Genomic DNA, 21,176 nt, shown 5'->3' with positions numbered 1-21,176 from the left:
TGCATAATCGCCCATAATATACCCATGTGGTCTAGCTTGGCCGCTTACATACACCACCCTGTCATTCTCTAGTTGGATACTTACACGGTATTGCTTCAGTACGTACTGCCCTGAGGCGAATAGCTACCTACCCACTATACCAGGGCGAACCAATCACCCATCCGAGAACCGCCATCGCATCGACCATCCAGGCTGGAAATCCAGGGCTAGTTAAGCTGTCCCTTATCGCCTTCACTTACCATCCCCGGCCCGCGTCTGCATTTCATCGGTAGCTCCACTCTCGACTTTCTCGGTGGGGAGACTAGACGTGCATCTGCTCTACTTTGCTGCGTATTCCAAGCAGAGCAGGCTGCATTTACGTGCGGACCAGGTTAGGTATGCATTAGGCATAGGTCGACCTTGCGTTTTCTCGACATCGACATCGAAGTTGTTTAGGCCCGGGACCTTTCCTTCTCTGTCTCTCTTTTTTTTTCCACCACTCCGCCTTTGCGGCGGTTACGCTATTAGGCGCCCACTCACTCGCTCAGAAATTACATTTCATCAAAACAACTCACCCCGCGCGGTTCTTTGAAGACTTTCGTTCAAGCACACAACACACATACGAGGCTGGCATATTCCCCCCCAGCCACACATTTCGGATTAAAACTCGACTGTGGGTGGGACAACCAAGGAACCACCAACCAATAGACCTGGACCAAAGATGAGTGAATATTATCACCATCTTCTCTCGTCCATGTCAGGTGCTGGACAAATCAGCAGTCCGCAGGATGCCCCACAGCAAGCAACATCGGCGACCAGCGTAGGAGGCGGAACTGGCATCGCCGGCTCATACCAAAACCTTGGCTATTTCACAGGGTTTCCGGAGCCTATAATGGTCAACAGTGTCCCCAAGGCTTCGAGAAGTCGTCGAAAATCAGCACACGGTGTAGATCACGTCAAGCATCGTCGCACAAGATCTGGGTGCTACACTTGCAGGAGTAGGCGAGTAAAGGTATTGAATTTGTATAGGGCATCATTGCTTCTCATATATCTGGATTCATTAAGAGCTTGCTGACATGTGCATTTCAAAAGTGCGACGAGACACATCCAATCTGTGATAGTATGTTTGTTGCACTTTGATGATTTGCACCTGGGCTTTCATAATCTCCAATGCGCATGGGGAATAGGAGGAAACTGACCAACCAATGTTTTGAACATCTAGGGTGCCGAAAAGGAAAACGAGAATGTAGCTACCCGACCGATTCGACAACGACTCAGTCGTCCACATCAGCGACCAAGGATGCATCAGGTACTAGCCAGCTTAATAGTCCTGCCTCATCCCACGACGATCGCGAAGACTTTGACGATGACAATGACCATGAGTTCAAACTGGATACGATAATAGACGAGGAGGAACCGAATGAATCAACTCCCTCAGCCCAGTCCAAGTCAAGATCTTCAGCTCGACGAGCAAGTGCCGCCTCGAAACTGCACAGGATAATAACATCATCAGGTGGTCGGCAAGGGTCAGAAACACCATCCCTCGAAGGCACCAAAGCCTCTTCACCAGCCACGTCCACAGGCACAGCCAGCGTGACCCCGGCAGCATATGATCTTCCTGAGCTGACCGGCCTTGGGAGCAGTGAGCGGCCGGAATGGGCACATCTACCCCAAGATGTGCGCTTTTACCTCGGCTACTTTTGTGAGCATCTGACCAACTACCACTACGGCATACTCACGGACGCCCATGACTTTTTCCGAACCATACTTCCCGCGCTTGCGCTCGAGAACGAAGCCCTTCTATACGCCCTCGTGGGGTTTGCTGCCTACCACTGTACTCTCCGAAACCCTCGCGGGAAGATGCATCAGTTTCTCCAGTACTACAACAAGAGCGTCACAATTCTACTCGGCTTTCTCAAACGCAAAGAAGATCACAGTCCAGCAACCCTACTGACGATTCTGCAACTGGCAACAATAGAGGTAAGCAGGACTTGAGGCAATCGCATTGGCCCTTTGCCTGCCTGGAGACTTGCTTGTCTCTGACCCCAAGAGCCCCCCCGCAAGCTCCGGCTAGCGCCTACGCCGAAATTGACACTGACGTTACAACCCGCGACCAAGGAATATCTTGGTGATTGGATCAACCTAATGGGACACCAACGAGCAGCATACGAGGTTCTCACCAAGCTATACACGCCCCAGTCGATAATAGCTACCCCAACTGGTCGGACAATCTTGTCATGGTATAACAGATACGACGTGTTTGTTGGTTTGATGGGAGGCTTCGCAGCGGCTCTACCAGAAGATTGGTTTACGTCCCTGGTATCCTATTACCAGTCGATGTCACTACAGGATCCCGCGAACCCGGTTTGGAAAATCGAGGAGTGCTCGGCGCGTCTGCGTCTTCTGTCAAGAGAAGTGTCACTTCTGGTGGGAAAGCAATCTGCGACACCGGACCAAAGCTACTTGGACCAACATGCCAGTATATCTCAACGGCTTGGGGCCTGGAGGGATGGGTGGGACCCTGCGCTCTCTGACCCAGCTTACCTGGTGCAAGACCTCGGCGAACGGACAGCCGAGAGGCCCGACAGCATCGTCGATGTTTTGGTGCCAGGGAGCTTATACCAGGGACCACTATTCCCTGTGACCCTACTCTCGTGCGAGTGGCATACTGTAGTCATCCTTCACGAATGCCAAAGGGCCGATATACCGACACAAGACGACGGAACCGAAGAACTTCAGGCTCGGCTTTCCGAGCAAGCGTTTGCCATCTGCCGCATCGTGGAGTCGATCGAGCTATGGCCTTCCAGTCCTCGGGGCAGCCTGATATTAACACAAGCCTGCTTGGCCCTTGCGGCGCTATTCTTGCCACACGACGCAAAGCACCAAATATGGATTCGCCGCAAGTTTGCCTTGCTCGAAGCATTAGGGTAAGCGCCCAGCAAGCATCTTTCACTTCTAGCTCGTTGCGAGGGAGTGTACCATGGACTGAGATTGCTGACGAATTTGATAATAATGTTTAGATGCATATTCCCCCTAGGTATGCGGAACATGATGGCCGAGCTTTTTGAAGATGCCAGTTGTGTCAGGTGGTGGCTTCCCAACAATGAAGCATTCAGCCCTGTACTGCGTGCCGTTCGCGCCTTTGCCGACGAGCGAAACGCAACAGCGGTCTCGGCGCAGTCCGAGAGCGCCCCCGACGTGAGGCACATATTCTCGAAGCTCCATCTTAGCGGGCTGACCAGGAGAGGTCCTTCCACGACCCTTGCCGAGACCCATTCCCCAACAACAAGCGAAAAGAGGAGTAAGGGCAAAGGAAAGGCTTGATCTTGTGCTTGATTTGAAAAGTTCCTTTGCAGGAGGAGCTCGCTGGGAGATGTAAGAAGAAGAAGAAAAAAATAGTCAACAGAATTGTGACTCTAGCCTTATAAGCAGCCTGCAACTGCATTAGGTTGGCATCGCAACACGCCAAGCGATACCCTGAACGACACAGCTGAACTTCAGCACCATGTTCACCAAAAGATTCTTGTAATCATTATGCAACTTGTTGCTTTCTTGTCACAAATCTTTTTTTTTTCTTTTTTCTCTTCTCCCACTTGTAATATAATACATAATTCTTTTCTGCCCACTGCCCCTTGCCCACTGCGATACCCGACCCGCAGTTTTTGTCGAACGCTTTCCGACATCCGAGAAAGACAAAAGAAAAACCTTGCAATTATAGCCGAAATGACACGGACTTGTATCGATCGCGCACAAGAGCCGACGCTGCGGCTCGCTTCTTGTAACCGAGGGGGTGTGGTGGAGTGGAGACATGTATTTTTTTTTTTTTAATGGTGCAGTAAAAAAGAGCTTGTTGCAGCTTCCAAGGGGAAGGAAAGGGAGGGAAATGAATAAAGAACACATCAGATGATATTCCTCCCTTATTTCAGGGGTAAGATCTCAATCTTGTCTGCATGAGCTCGATCTGCTTTTGAGACATCAGACGAATATATACTATGGTCAGTGTTACACACCACACCAACCAACAATATTAATTGCTAGTGGGCACCTAAGTACATTGTACAAGGGAGTCTGTGTATCCACCCACCCTGCACCTCTCCACAAGATACTCAACTTGGCGTCAGCATTGGCAGTTCAGTCGCGTCAAAACTATTATTCTAGACGTTGTCAACTGAATTTCAACCAAGATAAAAAAGTAGTAGTAGTAACCCCGTCTCAAAATAAGTATGTGTTGGAAAAAGCTTTAAACCGTATTAGACAGTTGACATAGCTGCCGTTGGGCATTTTCAACAAATTGTTGCTTGGTTGGTAGGTATCATTACAAAAGACCGCCCCAGCGGTCTGCTATTACAAGATGGACTATTAAAGCTATGAGGTCTCGGAAAGCTGAACAAGAACTTGCATGTCTGGCCCAGAGCTCTAGAAAACCGTATTTTCAATCGGAATTAGCTTTACTCGCATCAGGCTGTTGAGGTTCAGATGTGTCTTTCGCTTCTTCATCAGCCTTGGCTGGTTTTTCTTTGGTTGGTTCTTGAGGCGCCTCCGCTTTCGTGTCGTCCGAAGCCGATGATGGGACAGCCTCGTCAATAGGTCCGTCGTCTGCGGCCGGTGCAGAGGGTTCGGCTTCGCCTGCATCACCCGCGAAATCGGCAACGCTCGTGGCCTCCAGCATGGCGACGGCGTCTGCGTCATCAGAGCTTCCGTGCTCGGAGGGTGTTGCTGCTGCTGTCGTAGAAGTCTTTCCGTCGTCACCAGTCTCGGCCACGTCTTTGGGCCCCGACTCTGCAGCGAGCGGCTGCGATGGCATTTCCGAGTCGGGACTCTCGAGGAAGCTCTCGACGGTCCTAGGAATGTCGTGGCTCACCGATTCGACTTCTTCAGACGTAGCTGCTTGGCCACGAGCGCTTTTGGCGCATCCTGTCTCGTCTGCTGGTAAGCTTTGCGGCTCTTCCTCGTCTGACTTGGCTGCGGCGTCGCCGTTGCCCATCGGTGTGCTGTGCACGGGAGAATCTTGTTCTACAACCACGGGCACTTCGGTCGTCTCCATATCGTCCTCTGCCAGCGGCGGGTCGATGATGCGCATCTTTCTGAAGCGCTTTGCCACGTCTCCAGCACTGCCGTCATCCTCATCAGCCTCCATGACGGTGGTAACTGCACTGCCAGTGGATGGACTACTGCGGATGTGCCTCCTAGTGCTTGTCCTGCTGTTGACCGCGCTGTGATGATCGTCCTCCCCCTCACCGGTTACGCCTGGCCCGGGGCGGGTAGCTCCTGCGCCCTGGGTCGCGGCATCCCCGGAATTCTGAAGTATCTTGGGACCGTCTCCGGCCACGTTAAGATTGCTGCGAGGGGCTTCCAGGCCCTCGGCCTCGGGCGGAAGCTTGTAGTTTTCGCCAGGCAACAGGTCATGCATGTCACATACCGTCTTGAAGAAGACGTACAGGCCAGTCTGACCCTCTACCGTCCAGAAGACGCCGCGGTGCTGGAACCAGGCATGCGCAAAGATGCGGTGCAGACGGCGGAACACGTTGATCAGGTTCTTGATGGCGGCACCCTTGTCGTGGGCGTCTGAGAGGGCAACGAAGCGCGAGGGAAATATCTGCGGGTTGGTCACGACGTTGGCGGCCCAGTCGAGGGTGTGGCAGCAGTAGTCGATGGCGCAGCACGATTTGGGCTGATCGTGGACGGCACAGAGAAACTGCCACTCCGACGCGCGCATTTCGGGGCAGGTCACGGCGCTGCACGGCGGGGTGTCGAACAGAAAGCCGACTATCAGGGCATTGCACTGCTCTATCAGGAAGCGACAGAGCTCGTAGAGCCAAAGGGTCCGGTCTATGCCTGGAGGAGGTGTTCCCAAGATTTTGGCCGTCTCCCTGCTGACGGGGTTCGTGTTGGTGGCTGTGTGGTGGTAGTGCAGGGCGGCAAGGTGTTCTTGAAGCTGAAAGGCCGAGTCGAGCTGTGCGGGCCGGCAGAGCAGCTTGGTCAGTACTATAGTTTAGGTTATGCCAAATGCATAGTCGCAAGCATCCTCCTCCAGAGAATCAAGGGGAAAACAAAACTACGCACCTCATTCAGCGGAATTAGAGGCGGCCCAGCAGCCATCTCAGAGGCCCTGGTGCCGGGATGAATGCGCCGCTTTGCGTTCGCATCAATTGCCGTCTGCTCCATCTGCGGCACTTGATGATTTGGGGAGCTTCCAGGCGACTGTGGCACAGGCCCGATCTGGATCTCTGCGGGCGGAGGAGGACTCGGAAGTCGAGGAGAACTTGGCGCGTGGGTCGCCATCTCCATAAAGGTGGTTAAAAAGTCGTGTTGGCTAGTTCGACCCGATATGTAGGAGCGCTGCCAGACAAGAGACGTTTGCGTTTTGTCTTGGGTTGCGGGTGGAATAAAAGTGCGCCAAGAGTGAGGTCGTTATTTTCTTGTCGCAACAAAACGATCAATTGGGCGCTTAACTGAAGAAGGGGCACAGACCGGCAGATAAGGCTCTACAATATTATGCTCTAGAGAAAGCCACACGAAAGCTCAAAGGGGGATGTCACCTTAGGTACCCACATCAACAGCCTTATGTCAGCATGTCTAGGCGGTGCTCTTTTTTTTCTGTCACTTTTGACGCGAAGGAGCCAACCCCCGACGCGTTCGAGCAAATTTGACCCAATGACGTCTTTCTTAGTGGGGTGCGGGGAGACAGGTGGGGATCAGCAATTAAGCTGGGGGGGATGGTACTTGTGAAGGGCGCAAGTTGAAGGGCGTGGCAGAATACCTGTTTACCTGCTTCAGAATATTGAAAAGTCTATGTAGAGCAAGAAACTACCTACCTAGGCTACTTGTGCCTGTTCTCAAGTCCAGTTACAAGCCATACCGGTACAACCTCGTTTTGCCCATTCAACCAATTCTCCCCTCTCTCAAACCTAGATATACACCAACATATCTTTCCAACATGGATTCACTCGATGATGAACTTCCTCCCGATCTCGTTGATACGAGTAATTCTCTCACCGAAGATGAAAAGCCAATCAAGGTGCCAATAACAATAGTCACTGGTATGACCGACCTTAATTGACCAGCGCCAACCTCTGCACAACTAACGGCAACCATGTTTTCAAGGCTATCTTGGTGCTGGAAAGACAACTTTGCTCAACTATATCCTCACGGCAGAGCATGGCAAGAAAATTGCGGTTATTATGAATGGTATACTTTACCCCCAACTAGTAAAGAAACTTGTCATCTTTTCAACGTTGGACATATGAGCGCCTAAGCGAACGAATCGATGCGTTACTGACCTTTTGGTGTTTTCTATATCCTACAGAGTTTGGTGATTGTAAGTCGAATGCATCAAGGTTTCGAATCAAGACCTGCAACTAAGACTAATTCCATCACTGCAGCTTTGGACATCGAAAAGTCGCTCACTATTAACAAGGATGGGGAGTCCGTCGAGGAATGGATGGAAGTTGGCAATGGTTGCATCTGTTGCTCAGTAAAGTGAGAAATCTTTAATGCCTCTTCTCTTCCTTTAATTTGGAATTTGACTGCTCCGGTGGCCAGTACGTGGTTAATGTATAGGTGCTGACGTGTGGCTATTTCAACACTCCAGAGATACTGGTGTGGCTGCCATCGAGTCTTTGATGGAAAAGAAGGGCAAGTTTGACTACATATTATTGGAGACGACTGGGTTAGCAGATCCTGGTAACCTCGCACCCCTGTTCTGGGTCGACGAGGGACTTAGCAGCACCATATATCTGGACGGCATTGTCACCTTGGTTGATGCCAAAAACATCCTCCGCAGCCTGGATGATCCATCTGGCAAAGTCGAAGGTCACGACGAAAGCGATGCTCACGGGCCAGTCATGACGACTGCGCATGTGCAGATATCGCACGCCGACGTTATCGTCATCAACAAGTCCGATCTGGTGTCTGATGAGGAGCTAGAAACCGTCAAGGCCAGGATACAATCCATCAATGGTCTTGCCAAGCTGCATATTACAAAACAGAGCATCGTTCCCAAGCTCGAGGGTTTCTTGCTTGACCTGCACGCCTACGACAGCGTAGAAGGCCTGGATTCGGCTTCTGCAAAAGGCCACAGCCATCTAGATCCGGTGAGTTTCTGATCCCGCTGCTCGCTTCAACAGAGGCGTCGACTGTTGGCCGCCCTCAGATGCCAACCATTTCTTTCCGGGCGACTAATCTTCTTCGCACATGCAAAAGACGATCTCGACACTGTCGATCCCGATAACAAACCTTGAATCTAGTCAAGTGAGCAAGGTAGACGGGTGGCTGAGGTCTGTTCTCTGGGACAACAAACTACCCGGCGACGAAGCTCAAGGCAAGACACCGTTCGAGATACATCGTGTGAAAGGCCGACTGGAACTCTCAAGTGGAGAGATCAAACTGATACAGGGTGTACGAGAGCTCTTTGAGATATTTGACGGGCCTCGGGAAGCAGCAGAGTCGCATGGCGGCAAGGTAATCCTGATTGGCAGGCACTTGCAACAGTTTGACTTTGCCGAAAGCTTGAGGGCGTCTCTTAGCTGAGCAACAGAGAATACGACATGAGGAAGTATCCGGGTGCTTCAGGATGATAAACGAATGGATTGCCAAGACAGACCTGGCTGGTGGACGTTTGTACAGAGTACTTTGGCCTCATGGCCCTGACATAGGTAGCGCTTGGTAAAGGGCGCGACGTGGGACAAGGGCGTGCCGTCCACTACTCAGAGACGCGCTGTGAGTTGGGTTTGAAAGAGCTTGCGATGTTGCACCGTGCGAAATAAAATAATACCCGAGATTTTACAAGCACCGATATACATTTGTAGGTGAACGTCTCATTTGAACAGGTTCCAACGAGGTTGTATTCTGAAAACGCTGACCTTTTGTTGCAGGAAGCAGGAACCAGAACAAAACCAAATTGCGATGGTCCGTGCCACCCCGCAGCTGTACAACTGTAAGGTACGCTAGTGCCCGGAACGCTGTAAACATGCTTGACATGAAAATTGCTGGACCCTTGCACTGTACGATTGTAGGACACGGAGACCTCATCATCTCATTGAAACTCTTCGACCTCACAAAGGTCGCAAACCTGGGGAGCGAGGAGGCTGACAATACCAACCAATGCCAGCTAAACTGCTGCATCCTGATCGCTACTAAGAAATTATTTGTTTGGTTCTCGTCTTTACTTTTTGGTACTTTGCGTTCCGAGCTATTTGAGACGATCAATTCCCAGCGTATCAGCAATTCCTCAACGATCACAAGGAATTTTAACGAACCTTACGAACGAGCTTATTTTTTTTCTGCCGGTTGCGAACCGAGAAATAACACCCCACTAGACTGCTTGCCAACAACACCTTAGATAGCCCCCAGCTTACATTTCACCCATACACACGCAGGGTGACTCCGTGCCAGCACAACGAGTGCAACTAGCCAACCCACGACGGCACTACCGCCATCTGAGCTGTGCTTGCGTCATCAGGCTCCCTCTTAATGCAGTCTCCTGAACATGGATCGTCGACGCCCGACCCTCTGCAGTCCGTGCCTGCGGCATCACCCACCATAAGCTTGGCCAAGAGGCGGCAGAACGTCGACGACATCATGCCGCTGTCGGGCTCCGAGGCTGACCTGCGCCGCTCCGTCAGCGGCAGGCACGCGAACCCCTCGGTCGCTTCGCTGTATGCATCTACACTTACCCCTCCCGGCTCGCGGTCGGCCTCGCCGGCAGGCCGCGGCTCTCCCGGCCGAAGCTCTCCCGGTGGTCGACCGACCTCCTTGCCCGCTACGGGCGGCATGTTTGCAAGGTCGTTGGTGGATTTGCCATGTGCAGATAACCCGGGGGATCCGCTCAATCTTTTGCTCCGGGCTTTCGTCCCGCATGTTGCCGTCTGTGCATCGACCGATACCGACGAGCTGATCCGAGACAAGGGGTTCAACCTTGGATTCTGGGAGCTTCTGCGACCGTTCGGCGAACAGGTGCAAGGCAAGGTCACTGTTAGGGATAGTATCGGGGGCTCCAGGGCGTGGAGCGATTGCTCCATACGGTTTGTCAGACTGGGCGAGGACGTATCGCAAGCTGATGTCCCCCTAAGTGCGTCGAGGATGCCGGCAGAACAGGGAGGATCCAATGGCTCATCGACCACTTCCGAGAGCCCCGGCAGCATTTCCAGCCGCGAAGCAAAAAGGCTCGTTGAGGTTGAGGGTGTGGTCAGTCGGCATTTGAGATTCGCCGAGAACTCTTTCCTCGGCCTAGGCCAACCCAACACGCCGACAAACCAAGAGATGGACATCGATGTTGCTTCGCCATACTACTCGCTCTATTTACGGAGGCTGCTGTCAGGGATGCCAGTAGAGCGGCACGAGACTTTCGGCCATCCCGTAGCTTGCGTTATAGCTATAAGCTCACGCAATCCTTCCCCGATAGAAGCGCTGCGAGCTCTGTACAAGGAAACGAGCGAGGGCAGGAGCAAGGTTCCCGACTGGGTGTCTCCAAACTATCTGCGCTACTACGTTTTGGTGCACGACGAAGACAATGGCGACATTTCTCAGTCCATGGCCTTGTTTGAGCAGATGAAGCGCAACTTTGGCCTGCACTGTCATCTCCTTCGTATTCGCGGGGCGCAAAGTGCCGAGACGGATGACGACAGCATAGCTCTCCCTCGCAGCGAGTGGTTGGCACCCGGCGAGGAGCTGGCAGAGTTGCAGCGGAGCGAGGCTGAAGAAGACTATGCAAGCCACATCAAGTACATATTCGAGACCGACGCGACGGCCATTAAGACTTTTGTGAGGGAAATGGTCATCCAGTCCATAATACCTACCATGGAAAGAAACGTATCGTTGTGGAATGACCAGGTCGCCTCGAAGCGAAAAGGTATTGGCGGTCGGTTCATGAGCATGTCAAAACGCTGGACAGGTTTTGGCGGCGGGTCCAAAAGTGCTCCCAGCGGCTCAAATTACAGCGGAGGCTTTTACCATCCAGATACGCCCGAAGCAACGCTACGTAGGCTGGCGGACTACGCCTTCATGCTGCGTGACTGGAAGTTGGCGCAGTCTACATATGGCCTACTCAAGACTGATTTTGAGAGCGACCATGCCTGGAGGCACCATGCGGCGGCAAACGAAATGGGCGCATTGGCACTTCTCATAATGGCACAGACCAAGACTCACACCCCGGCAAAAGTACTCGATTCCGCCGGGGACATGCTCGGGGACGCAACGTATTCGTATCTGACTCGCTGCGGTGCCCCGTACGGTGCACTGCGCTGTACAGCACTTGGTATAGAGATGCTTCGACTACGGGGTGGTGCAGCGATCGACGTGGCGACCAGGCTGGGGCTGAGGCTTATGGAGAAGACGCCTCGGCTACTGGGAGTGGTGGGGGATGCCCTGTTTCGGGAGCGTCAGGCGGTTCTTTGTGCAACAAGGCCAGGGCTGGGTGTCATGGGAATAGGCACCTGGCGACGCAGGTCGGCGCTGTGGAGCGTTCTTGCGGCCGAGACGTGGCTGGCACAGAGCAAGTTTATCCAAGCCCAGCGCTGTCTAAACGAAGCAAGGGTCATGTACTCGATGCTGCAAAGCGATGACGGAATCGCCCGGTTCGCCGCAGCAAGCGAGTTCATGGCGGAGCTCAACCACAGGCTCAAGGAGGGTCTCGCGGCGGCGTCTGCTGCCGGTCAAGGCGGCCAGGATGGCGAACCAGGCAACAGTGATGATGCCGACGACTCGGAGGTTGCGGCGAATTTGGACGAGGTTGAGGTCCTCGCAGCCGATGAGAATGAGGTGCCCAACCGGAGGAGGTCACGGCGTCAAAGCTTGATAGCCGGGTCAGGGGGATCTGCTGGACCACCGATTGAGACGGCGCCTTTGAGAGCGCTGTCTTCCGTAGACGATGGAGGAAACGATGGGAACTCTCCCAAAGGCGACTTTGGCTAAGATAGGGGGGCATACGGTGAATAACTCGACCATGGAAATTAATGTATTAAAGATGACTTTAAAGAACAGACGTGATGCCGATAGATCAGTCTTTGCCTAATGATTCTGATCTAAACTACTTAGGTCTCCTACCTATCAATCTAGGTATTTTTGATAATTAGTTATCCAGGTAAAATACATGATAGGGAATCTAGCAAAGCATACTCCCTTGGCTTGCTAGGTAGGCAGGTAAAGAATTTGGGCCTAGAATTTACTACAAGCCCCTGAACCCGGGCGGGCGAGGCGGGTTCGGCTGCCAAGTAGAGCCCCACTTCTAGGCTTACATTTGCGTCCAACAGGGAATTGCGTCACTGGATTGAACCCTTGAGCGGCTGGATGCACAGACGGAGCCGTGTGATACACTAACAACGTCGTGAATGGCCCTTTTTGACCTGTCCTCCCCGAACCTCAATCAACAAGGCAGGGTTAGGCGACATGTGCTCGCCGAGAGATGGCGCCCACACCGTCTGTCGATAGCACCGACCATGCAAGTCAGGTCAATGTCAACACGGCAAGCGGTGGTGGCTCGACCAACCACGAGCCGACTGCAGCAGCAACACTCGAGTCGAGAGAGTTGAGGGACGAACAGGAGCGGCAGCATCAAGAGCAACCGCATAAGCACACGGCACCTGTCGAGCCCATATTCCCGCAGCTCAATAACACGACCGAGGCTGACGGCACCCCGCTTGTCATCGACCAGTCCGGTACCGCACAAAATGACGATGATGACGAAGACGAGCCCGCCGTAGCCACACCCTTTGTGCGCACGTCCAGTCCCGACGGCGTCTCCAAGACCCGTCCGGCCAGCGTCGAGGAGGAGGAAGACGACGATGATACCGACGACAATCCGGGCGGCCACATGGACGACAGCGAGATCAGGAAGCGCAAGCTGCCCAAGATGCACAAGTACAGTCTCTATGAGACCGCCTCCAAGTACTACATAGTCGGCGCCGACGTCACCGAGAAGCGTTACCGCATTCTCAAGGTCGACCGCACCGCCGACGAGCAGGACCTGAGCGTCACCGACGACAAGATTGTGTACACGCAGAAGGAAATGAACCAGCTGCTGGACACAATCGACGATGGAAACAAGGCCACAGGTGGCATCAAGCTTCGCTGCACCACCTGGGGCTTGCTGGGTTTCATCAAGTTCACCAGCCACTACTACATGCTACTTATCACCAAAAAGAGCACCGTGGCGATGCTTGGCGGCCACTACATCTACCAGATTGATGGCACCGAGCTGATCCCCCTGACGCCCGCAAAGTTCAAGCTGGACCAGCGTAACCAGGAGGAATCTCGTCACCTCCAAATCCTGGGCAATTTGGATCTGACCAGGTCATTTTACTACAGCTACTCGTATGACATCACAAGGACACTCCAGCACAACATCGCAAGAGAGCGTGCTGCGCTTCTGCAGGGCAAGGAGCGCGCCCTAGACGCCGACTTCAACTCGATGTTTGTGTGGAACAGCCATCTGCTGGGTCCCGCAGAGGCGGCCCTCAGCTCGCCCTTTGACTGGTGCCGACCCATCATACACGGCTACATAGACCAGGCGGCCATTTCCATCTACGGACGAACAGCCTACGTTGCTGTCATTGCCCGGCGCTCTCGGCACTTTGCCGGTGCCCGCTTCCTCAAGCGTGGCGCCAACGACCTTGGATATGTTGCCAATGACGTTGAGACGGAGCAGATTGTCTCTGAGGTCAACACAACCTCTTTCCACTCTCCCGGCACAAAACTTTATGCTAGCCCGCAGTACACATCCTATGTTCAGCACCGAGGCAGTATCCCCTTGCACTGGTCTCAAGACAGCACCGGCGTGACCCCCAAGCCACCTATAGAGATTAACCTGATCGACCCTTTTTATACCTCGGCCGCACTGCACTTTGACAACCTCTTTGAGCGCTATGGAGCTCCTGTATATGCCTTGAACCTTGTCAAGGCTCGAGAGCGTACGCCTCGCGAGTCGAAACTCCTGGAAGAGTATACCAAAGCCATCGACTACCTGAATCAGTTCCTGCCCGAGGATAAACACATTATTCATCGAGCCTGGGACATGTCCAGGGCAGCAAAGTCTCGTGACCAAGACGTTATAGGCATCCTCGAGCGCATCGCCGAGCAGGTTGTAACAACGACTGGCTTCTTTCACAATGGTGACACTGCGATAACGCCGGCGTCGTCAAGTGACCCGGGTGCTCCTCGGGTGCAAAACGGGGTTGCGCGTACCAACTGCATCGACTGTCTCGACCGAACTAACGCGGCACAGTTTGTCATCGGCAAGCGTGCTCTCGGTCACCAACTTCATGCGTTGGGAATTCTGGAGGACACGGTTGTCGACTATGACACTGACGCGGTCAACCTTCTCACTCACATGTATCACGATCATGGAGACACCATCGCGGTCCAGTACGGCGGGTCGCAGCTGGTCAACACTATGGAGACGTACCGCAAGATTAACCAGTGGACCAGCCACAGTCGAGACATGATTGAGAGTTTTAAACGCTACTACAATAACTCGTTCCTCGATGGGCAACGTCAGGAAGCCTACAACCTTTTTTTGGGCAACTATGTCTTTGTCAAGGGCCAGCCAATGCTTTGGGATCTTGCAACAGACTACTATCTGCATCACACAGACCCAAGAGCCTGGCTAGGCAACCAGCGACACAACTACACCCGCTGGTACACACCCCAATACTTGGAGCCGAGAACAGTACCGCCTTGTGTATCGCCGTCGTCGGATACAGCCGCTGTCAAGCCCGTATCCTACTACGATGATTATTGGCTCGAGTACTATCGCCCATCCACTCTGTCGTCGTTTCTCAAGATGTTTCCGTTCAAGATGAACTCGACCATCAAGTTCATACCCTTCAAGTCAACCCAAGAAGGTCGCTACGACCTTAGCCCCTTCCGAGTGCGCACTGAGGGCGACCAAGATGCGCCAGACAAGCGACGTCGCGCCAGTGGCAAGAAGAATGTTACGGTCATGACCCCAGAGGATCAAGAACATCACGGCCAGCATTATGACCCGTATACCTCGCTTGGCTCCGCCACCTCTGCCAGCATGACACACGCCGCCGCAAACGGCGGTGCCAACGGCAGGCCGACGTCAACCAAGGGGTTTCGGGGGTGGCTGCAGAACACTCAGGATCCCAAGGAGTCGAACGTTCTAGGCCAGTTTGCCAACGGTATTCATTTGCAGGGAATAATGAAGGAGTCCACATCGTCCTTGACCGGGTCGGCCGCTGAAGCTGACCCCAAGTCAGGCAAGCCCACCTCGCTGGAGAAAAGCCGCGCGGCCCAATGGACGTTTGCCAAGATGGTGCACGAGTCGCTGAATCCATCTGTGAACATCCAAGAAACGGAGGATTATGCCCGATATATAAGTCACCCCCAGACGCTACCTCTTGTCATATCTGCCGATCCGGTGCCTTCGGACGTGGATGCCGAGTACGAGGAATACATTCACGGCAACTGGCAGACCCAGGGGCTGTCTGCCCCACACGGCTCGGGCGGATCTTATTATACCTCATCTATGTATGGCCGCGACAGCGTCACGGCGCAGACCACTATGTTTTCAGAAAGCATCGGCGACGTCGAGAAGGAGCAGGAACGTGACGAGATGTACATGCTGTTCGAGGAGCTGCTCAAGGTTGGCGACAATCCGCTCACGGTCACGGAAGAGGATGCGCAGAAGAAGCGGTACAAGGCCTATAGGAAATGGCTCAGAGGGAAATCGCTTTTCAAACAACAGCCAGTCGATTAGGTTTCGGGTGATGCTATTGCCGATGGCGAGACTGTCTACGAAGACTCAATCCTGTGAGCAGTTTGGGCTGTAGGCTGGGTCGTCTTTTTTTTTTTTTTTTTTTTTTTTTCTGAATTTAGTATCTGTCTTAGCCCTTGGCAGAGATATCAAAGAGCTTTTGCAACGACGCATCTTGCGCCGTCAGTGGAGCCACAACCTCGGCAAGGTCGATGCCTTCGGAACGCGCCACTGCTGTCAGCATTTTGGCGGCTTTTGCGAGGCCTCTATGCACAAGGGTAGTTGCATCTTGCTCACTCCCCTCGTCATCCGCACGCATCCAGCATACAACAAGTGCCTTGATTATGGCGTCGCGCCAAGGTGGCAGACCAAGTCTTGGCCAGCAGTTCGCAATAACGGCCTGCAGGGCCTCGATGGCAGCTAATAATGACGGCAGGTGGGCCATGGCAAACGGTTCTTCCATGACTGATGTGAGCATTGGAACAATGTCCTGTTGGTTTTTGTGGTGTTTGGGCGTTTGTTTTCCATCAGCAAGCGGTTCTTTTCAGTTACCTTGTTTTTTTATTATATCCCGGGATTTCGCCACGTACCTTTAGATGCTTAACAGAGTGTATGCCCATTTCTTGCACAACCAGTCCAGTTTTACTCAACAAAACCTGGACAATGCGTATGTGTTCCCTGGCATAGAAGAACCCAGAGAACACGCCTTCGCGTAGAATTCTATCCAGGATCTTTGTATTTGGTGTTTTCGTGATGTTCTGCTTTCCAGCAGCTGTTACCCGTGACAATGTGAGGAGAGAATCGTACGCTGGTCCCAGTATCCGTAGGCAGTCGACTTCCGGGGTCACTCTCGGCAGCAGCATTAGCGCAGGTAGCACGGCGTCAAGAAAGACGCTGTCCAGGCCGGTGTCAATGAGCGTCTTGGCCTCGACTTTGCCCAGAAAGACCTCCAAGAGGCCCAGAGCTTGGCATTTGACGCTGGTATCGCCGTCGTCGAGTAATGCAAGCAACACAGGCGTGTAGAGCGGCCAATGGCGACTCATTAGGTCTCTCTGTGGGAATGGAGGGGTAAGGTAGATTGTGTGTCAGTAAACTCGATTCGTCACCAAATTATCGACGGTTCCATTTCCATAGCACTGCAGTATGAAATAAGCAGTAGAAGGAAATCAAAGCGGGGGCGAAACGAACATCAGCTTGCTTGACAGCCCAGGCAAAAGCCGGCACCGCGCGCAGGTCGACGTGCTTCCAGGGCTTGGCCACCCTCGTCTCCCTGTCCAGGACGCCGCCGGTCCTCTCTGGCTCCGGGGCAAAGTGAGCCTTGCGGCCCGAGTCGGTGACCGTTGCGGGCTTGGACTTGGTGAAAAGCGGTCGGAGGTAGTCCTTTAGCACCCGGTCGACGATGACGGCGTCCTTGTTGACATCGGTCGCCGATACGATGGCCTCTATGATCTCCCGAGCCAGCTGGGACGCGGCAGGCGTCGTCCACGGCAGGTCTGGGTCCGCGTACGCGACTGCCGTCACTAGCACATGGGGCCCGATGAGGTCGGCGGCGTCCCGGCTGCCTCGCCGACGGTTCTGCAAAATGCACCTGATCACGGCCAGGCCGGGCTCCGCGAGGGGTTGGCATCTCGCGACGACTGCGGCAGTGTCACGCTGTACATCGGCAGCTGGCATTCATTGGCGGTGTCAGGGCTTTAGCTTGTCAATGAAGGAAGAAAGGCGAGACGAGAAACTGACCTGTGGGGTGGTAGCCCTCGACGTCGTCCTCTTCTTTCGAAGGCACGACGATGGGCGCGATCGACTCTGCGACAAAATCACAGATCCGCCGAGCCGCTGCGGACTGCTCCACATCTTCTTCCTCTGCTGACGACTTATCCTGTTTGGTCCGGTATAGATGTTCCAGGCTGGCCAAGAGGGCTAGTAAATGATCTCGCCTACCCTGCACATGGGGGTCAGCTTCGAGCTGGCAAGATTTCCGGACCTGATCAGGATTATTTTCGTGTACTCACCAGGCCGCTGGCTGTGGCAATCTGGTTGTCGATTTCTAGCAGCGTCGAACATCCCAGACCTGATTTTTGGATTGTTGGCCGTAGGCGCTCAACGGCCGTCGATAGGCTTTCCGAGCCTTGAATGGATGTGGCCGCCTCAAGCAAGATCCTGACGTTGGTCGCCATAATCGGGGATCTGGGTATGTGCCCCGCAGGGTTTTCTTGGTTGGAACAAAAGTTAAAACGCAGAACAGTCAATCGCAAATCGCCGATTTTGAATAATGTTTGTTATATGGGTTAGTTGATGTTAATGAAATATGAAGTAGTAACGATTTTCGTTTGGCTTAGGAGTAAATCCCCTAGGCCGACAAAGACTGCCAATGAAGGAGGTGAGTGGAGCACTGAACCCGCTGTAAGGCAATTGGCAACGGGCCATTTCATACGGTCTATATCCCAGGGAACAAGACAAAAAAAAAAAAAAAAACGGTTACCTTTGCTTTGATTTAGTTTTTATGCGTCTCGTGTAGGTCGTTCTTATCAAACAGCCACTTCCAGTACTCAGCAGTCACTTTTATCGCACGCAGTCCGTGCCCTCAGTAAGTATTTTTTTTAGCCGTGAAAAGGTAGGTAGGCAGGAATTCTAGCGTTTCCACTACGATACTGCATTATTCTGGGCTCACTTGACACAATATCATACTATCTTGTCCCATGTTCTCGATATTAGAAGATCAAAGAAAGGACACGCTAGGTATGTTTCGCGAATTGATCCAAGTTCAAATGGGTATCTCGAATTCTCAACGTACTGCCAACCTGAGGCCTACCGTCTCACCATCTTAAACCTGCCCCTATGGAGACAAGATGTATCTCGGGCTCATCAATTCCCAATTGACAAAGCCCTATTTGCGACTGAAAAATAGAGGCCTGACTCTTATTTACTCAAAGTGATACCTAACTCCTTTGCTCGTTGCCGAACCTCCTCAACGGCCTCTGTTGTGTCCGTGACACCGGGGTTTCGAAGTTGCCAGGCCACACAGACATCCAATGCAGAGGTCATCCAAGGGCCCGGCTTCACTCCGAGTGCCTTGGAGAGCGTTTTGCCGTCTATGATTTTCTTCAAAGCAGGCGCATCAAGTACGTCGAGTTCTTCCAGGTGATCCAGAAACTTTTGCCACCCGCTCAACACTTCATCTCGGCCTTTTTGAGAGGTAGGTTATCGTTAATTATGATGGACATGAAACACAAAACGACGGCAAACCATTACTTACTCTTTACTGATCCCGGCTCGGCGCAGGTCATGACTTCGGCGAGGGCGGCAGCTAGAACCTGTGGCCTCCAGTTCCCAACACGGGTGTCCCATCGGCGTACAGCCATTCCCATACGGTCACGCTCCTTCACATATGGCTCATTGTCGCAAACAGCCTTCTTGAGCATTTGTATCTCTTTCCTGTTGCGGTGGGTGGCAGTGACAATGTCACACAGCTTGTTGCTTGCCCTGATTCCCTCCCTTGCTGCCAGAGTGGCTATCGGAAGGGTTTGCGACCCCTTGATTTTCTCCTCGGGCAGTTCCAGAACCTCCCATGGCAAGATGGCGGTGAGAATCCAGCAAAAGTAGGCCTCCTCTTCTGTTCTGACGAGCACATGGTAGATCGAGCCCGGGGTTGTGTTAGTTGTCAGATGGTTCATGCACTCATATGCCGTGCTCCACCTGGACAGGTCTGGCGACGGGAGGTTGGTGCGACTCGGATCTGTGAATATTGCCTGGTAGAGCTGCAACCTGTCTATCAGGTGCAAAGAGTCTCTTGGATGCTTGCCTATGTAGATAATCGGACAATTTTCCCGCATCAGCAAACGCAAAACATGCGTCGTGGACCGTACCAACAAATAGTATACATGACAAACCTTTGAGCATCTTCTCAACTTCAACACCAACACGCTCTCGACTAATCTTCAGCCTGAGGGCCTCGAGCACATCCGGAGCACTCATCGTCTTCTCTGCAGAAGGGTCAATGGTGAAGCCCAGGCGACTGGCAAACCTCACAAGGCGAAGCACACGCAGCGGATCATCCTTGAAGGTCTGCAACGGCTCCAGTGGGGTCCGGATGAGCTTCTGGTCCATGTCGCGCAGGCCTCCAACAAAGTCCTCGACCTCGCTGGTGTGTATGTTGTAGAACAAGGCGTTGACGGTGGCATCGCGACGCAGGGCATCCTCCTCGGCGGTGCCAAACTCCATCTGAGGGTTCCTGCTGTCCTCTGTGTACGTCTCCTTGCGCAGGTTGACAAAGTCGACCTCCAGGCCAAACATGCGCGTCGTCACAGTCTCGAGATGCTTGGACTTGTCGGGGTTGGCGGCGACCTTGTGCAGGTTGCCAATGTCACCCTCCGAGATGCCATGGCGATCACGGTTGGCAGCGTCGTTGCAGAAGGCGACGAGCTCCCTGGTGAAGGCCTCGCCGGTCATGCAGCTAATGGCAACATCAATGTCGTGGCTCTCTGTGCCTAGCAGCTTGTCCCTGACCCAGCCACCAGCCCACCGCAGAGCCACTGGCTCGGGCTTGGCTGGTATGCCCCGAGCGACATCGAGCAGCAGAGCCTTGAACTGCTTCTCGCGGGGGTTGAGTATGATGGAGCCCATGCCAGGCGTCGGACGTCCGTCTGATGTTGCCGTGTCCAGTTTTCGTTTCATGAGATGGACAAACCTGCGAGTCACCAGCGGGGTGCGGCGTAGCATGAGTCTACCTTACACACTTGAGCTTGCCATGCATGGGCCCAAGGGACAGGACAAGGCAGGCAGGCAGGCAGGCAGGCAAGCAGACACTGACTACTGACTGGCTCGTATGAAAGAAACAAAAATGTGAGCTCTGGTGTGTGCGCCGCCGATCTAAACGCTGCCAAAATCTCCCAGAGGTGCGATGGGGCGAACAGTTAATTAGTCAGTGGCAGGCACCCTCAAACTGACGACTGGGTCAAGGCTGGATCAGACTGTATTCGAAGCTGTTTGCTATGAGCGTGTGCGTATTGTGCGTTGTGTGAACTGACTCTTCTCAGCCAAAGTGGGGGTTGGGTCCCTTTAGGTAAAGACAGTGTTTAGTGGTATTACAACTGTATGTATGCTGGGCTATCTGAGCACCCAAGGCACCGGGAGCATAGCGACAGTGCGTCCAACACAGTGTGAGCATCCTGTCGTGTTCGCCTTTTTTTTTTCTTTTTTTCTGTCTCTTTTTGCTCGAATTGTTTCCATCATCGTCACTCATCCCGCAACCAACTCTATGTTGTTTATCTAGGTATGGATCTCATTGTGATTACACTGTAGTCCGAATTCAACATTAATGACATTACTCACCGTGACATACCTAGCAATGGCATGATCTTCTTCGGCACAAAGAACGCGTTTTTGTAAAGAAAAAGACATCGGTTTGCCTGGCCACCGAGATGTTCACATGAGCGCGTGCACCGAAGATGTGAGCTGAATTGAATCCCTCAAACCCCCCAAACCAAAC

The 21,176-nt window shown here is 53.1% G+C and overlaps 7 protein-coding genes across 7 annotated transcripts; 4 read left to right on the top strand and 3 right to left on the bottom strand.

Annotated features, from left to right (window-relative positions):
• Positions 1–270: 270 nt before the first annotated feature.
• Positions 271–3,888, top strand: MGG_12339 (uncharacterized protein). The gene is made up of 5 exons (XM_003715238.1): positions 271–991; positions 1,072–1,099; positions 1,202–1,959; positions 2,098–2,906; positions 3,000–3,888. Exons 1-5 carry the CDS (start codon positions 701–703, stop codon positions 3,301–3,303), a joined length of 2,190 nt encoding a protein of 729 aa, XP_003715286.1. The 5' UTR covers positions 271–700; the 3' UTR covers positions 3,304–3,888.
• MGG_07095 (uncharacterized protein) lies at positions 3,685–6,463 on the bottom strand. Its single transcript, XM_003715237.1, has 2 exons — positions 6,043–6,463; positions 3,685–5,932 (listed from the first exon to the last, which is right to left on the bottom strand). Exons 1-2 carry the CDS (start codon positions 6,265–6,267, stop codon positions 4,412–4,414), a joined length of 1,746 nt encoding a protein of 581 aa, XP_003715285.1. The 5' UTR covers positions 6,268–6,463; the 3' UTR covers positions 3,685–4,411.
• Positions 6,464–6,723: 260 nt separating this feature from the next.
• On the top strand, positions 6,724–9,017 carry MGG_15853 (uncharacterized protein). Its single transcript, XM_003715236.1, has 7 exons — positions 6,724–7,019; positions 7,084–7,167; positions 7,286–7,297; positions 7,362–7,458; positions 7,571–8,072; positions 8,182–8,782; positions 8,853–9,017. Exons 1-6 carry the CDS (start codon positions 6,917–6,919, stop codon positions 8,506–8,508), a joined length of 1,125 nt encoding a protein of 374 aa, XP_003715284.1. The 5' UTR covers positions 6,724–6,916; the 3' UTR covers positions 8,509–8,782; positions 8,853–9,017.
• MGG_15852 (uncharacterized protein) lies at positions 8,975–12,200 on the top strand. Its single transcript, XM_003715235.1, has one exon. The coding sequence runs from the start codon at positions 9,451–9,453 to the stop codon at positions 11,887–11,889; it is 2,439 nt and encodes an 812-aa protein (XP_003715283.1). The 5' UTR covers positions 8,975–9,450; the 3' UTR covers positions 11,890–12,200.
• A 63-nt stretch (positions 12,201–12,263) lies between these two features.
• Positions 12,264–16,332, top strand: MGG_07091 (polyphosphoinositide phosphatase). The gene has a single exon (XM_003715234.1). It carries the CDS (start codon positions 12,380–12,382, stop codon positions 15,692–15,694), a length of 3,315 nt encoding a protein of 1,104 aa, XP_003715282.1. The 5' UTR covers positions 12,264–12,379; the 3' UTR covers positions 15,695–16,332.
• On the bottom strand, positions 15,031–18,110 carry MGG_07090 (uncharacterized protein). The gene is made up of 5 exons (XM_003715233.1): positions 17,701–18,110; positions 17,429–17,630; positions 16,880–17,358; positions 16,282–16,743; positions 15,031–16,181 (listed from the first exon to the last, which is right to left on the bottom strand). Exons 1-5 carry the CDS (start codon positions 17,863–17,865, stop codon positions 15,822–15,824), a joined length of 1,668 nt encoding a protein of 555 aa, XP_003715281.1. The 5' UTR covers positions 17,866–18,110; the 3' UTR covers positions 15,031–15,821.
• Positions 18,111–18,224: 114 nt separating this feature from the next.
• Positions 18,225–20,706, bottom strand: MGG_07089 (poly(A) polymerase). Its single transcript, XM_003715232.1, has 3 exons — positions 19,579–20,706; positions 18,945–19,490; positions 18,225–18,873 (listed from the first exon to the last, which is right to left on the bottom strand). Exons 1-3 carry the CDS (start codon positions 20,405–20,407, stop codon positions 18,608–18,610), a joined length of 1,641 nt encoding a protein of 546 aa, XP_003715280.1. The 5' UTR covers positions 20,408–20,706; the 3' UTR covers positions 18,225–18,607.
• Positions 20,707–21,176: the final 470 nt, after the last annotated feature.

The sequence above is a fragment of the Pyricularia oryzae genome, chromosome 2 (genome assembly GCF_000002495.2).
Source record: "Pyricularia oryzae 70-15 chromosome 2, whole genome shotgun sequence".
Taxonomy (NCBI): Eukaryota; Fungi; Ascomycota; class Sordariomycetes; order Magnaporthales; family Pyriculariaceae; genus Pyricularia; species Pyricularia oryzae.
The sequence above is the reverse complement of the archived record's forward strand: the minus strand, read 5'-3'. Positions and strand labels throughout refer to the sequence as shown.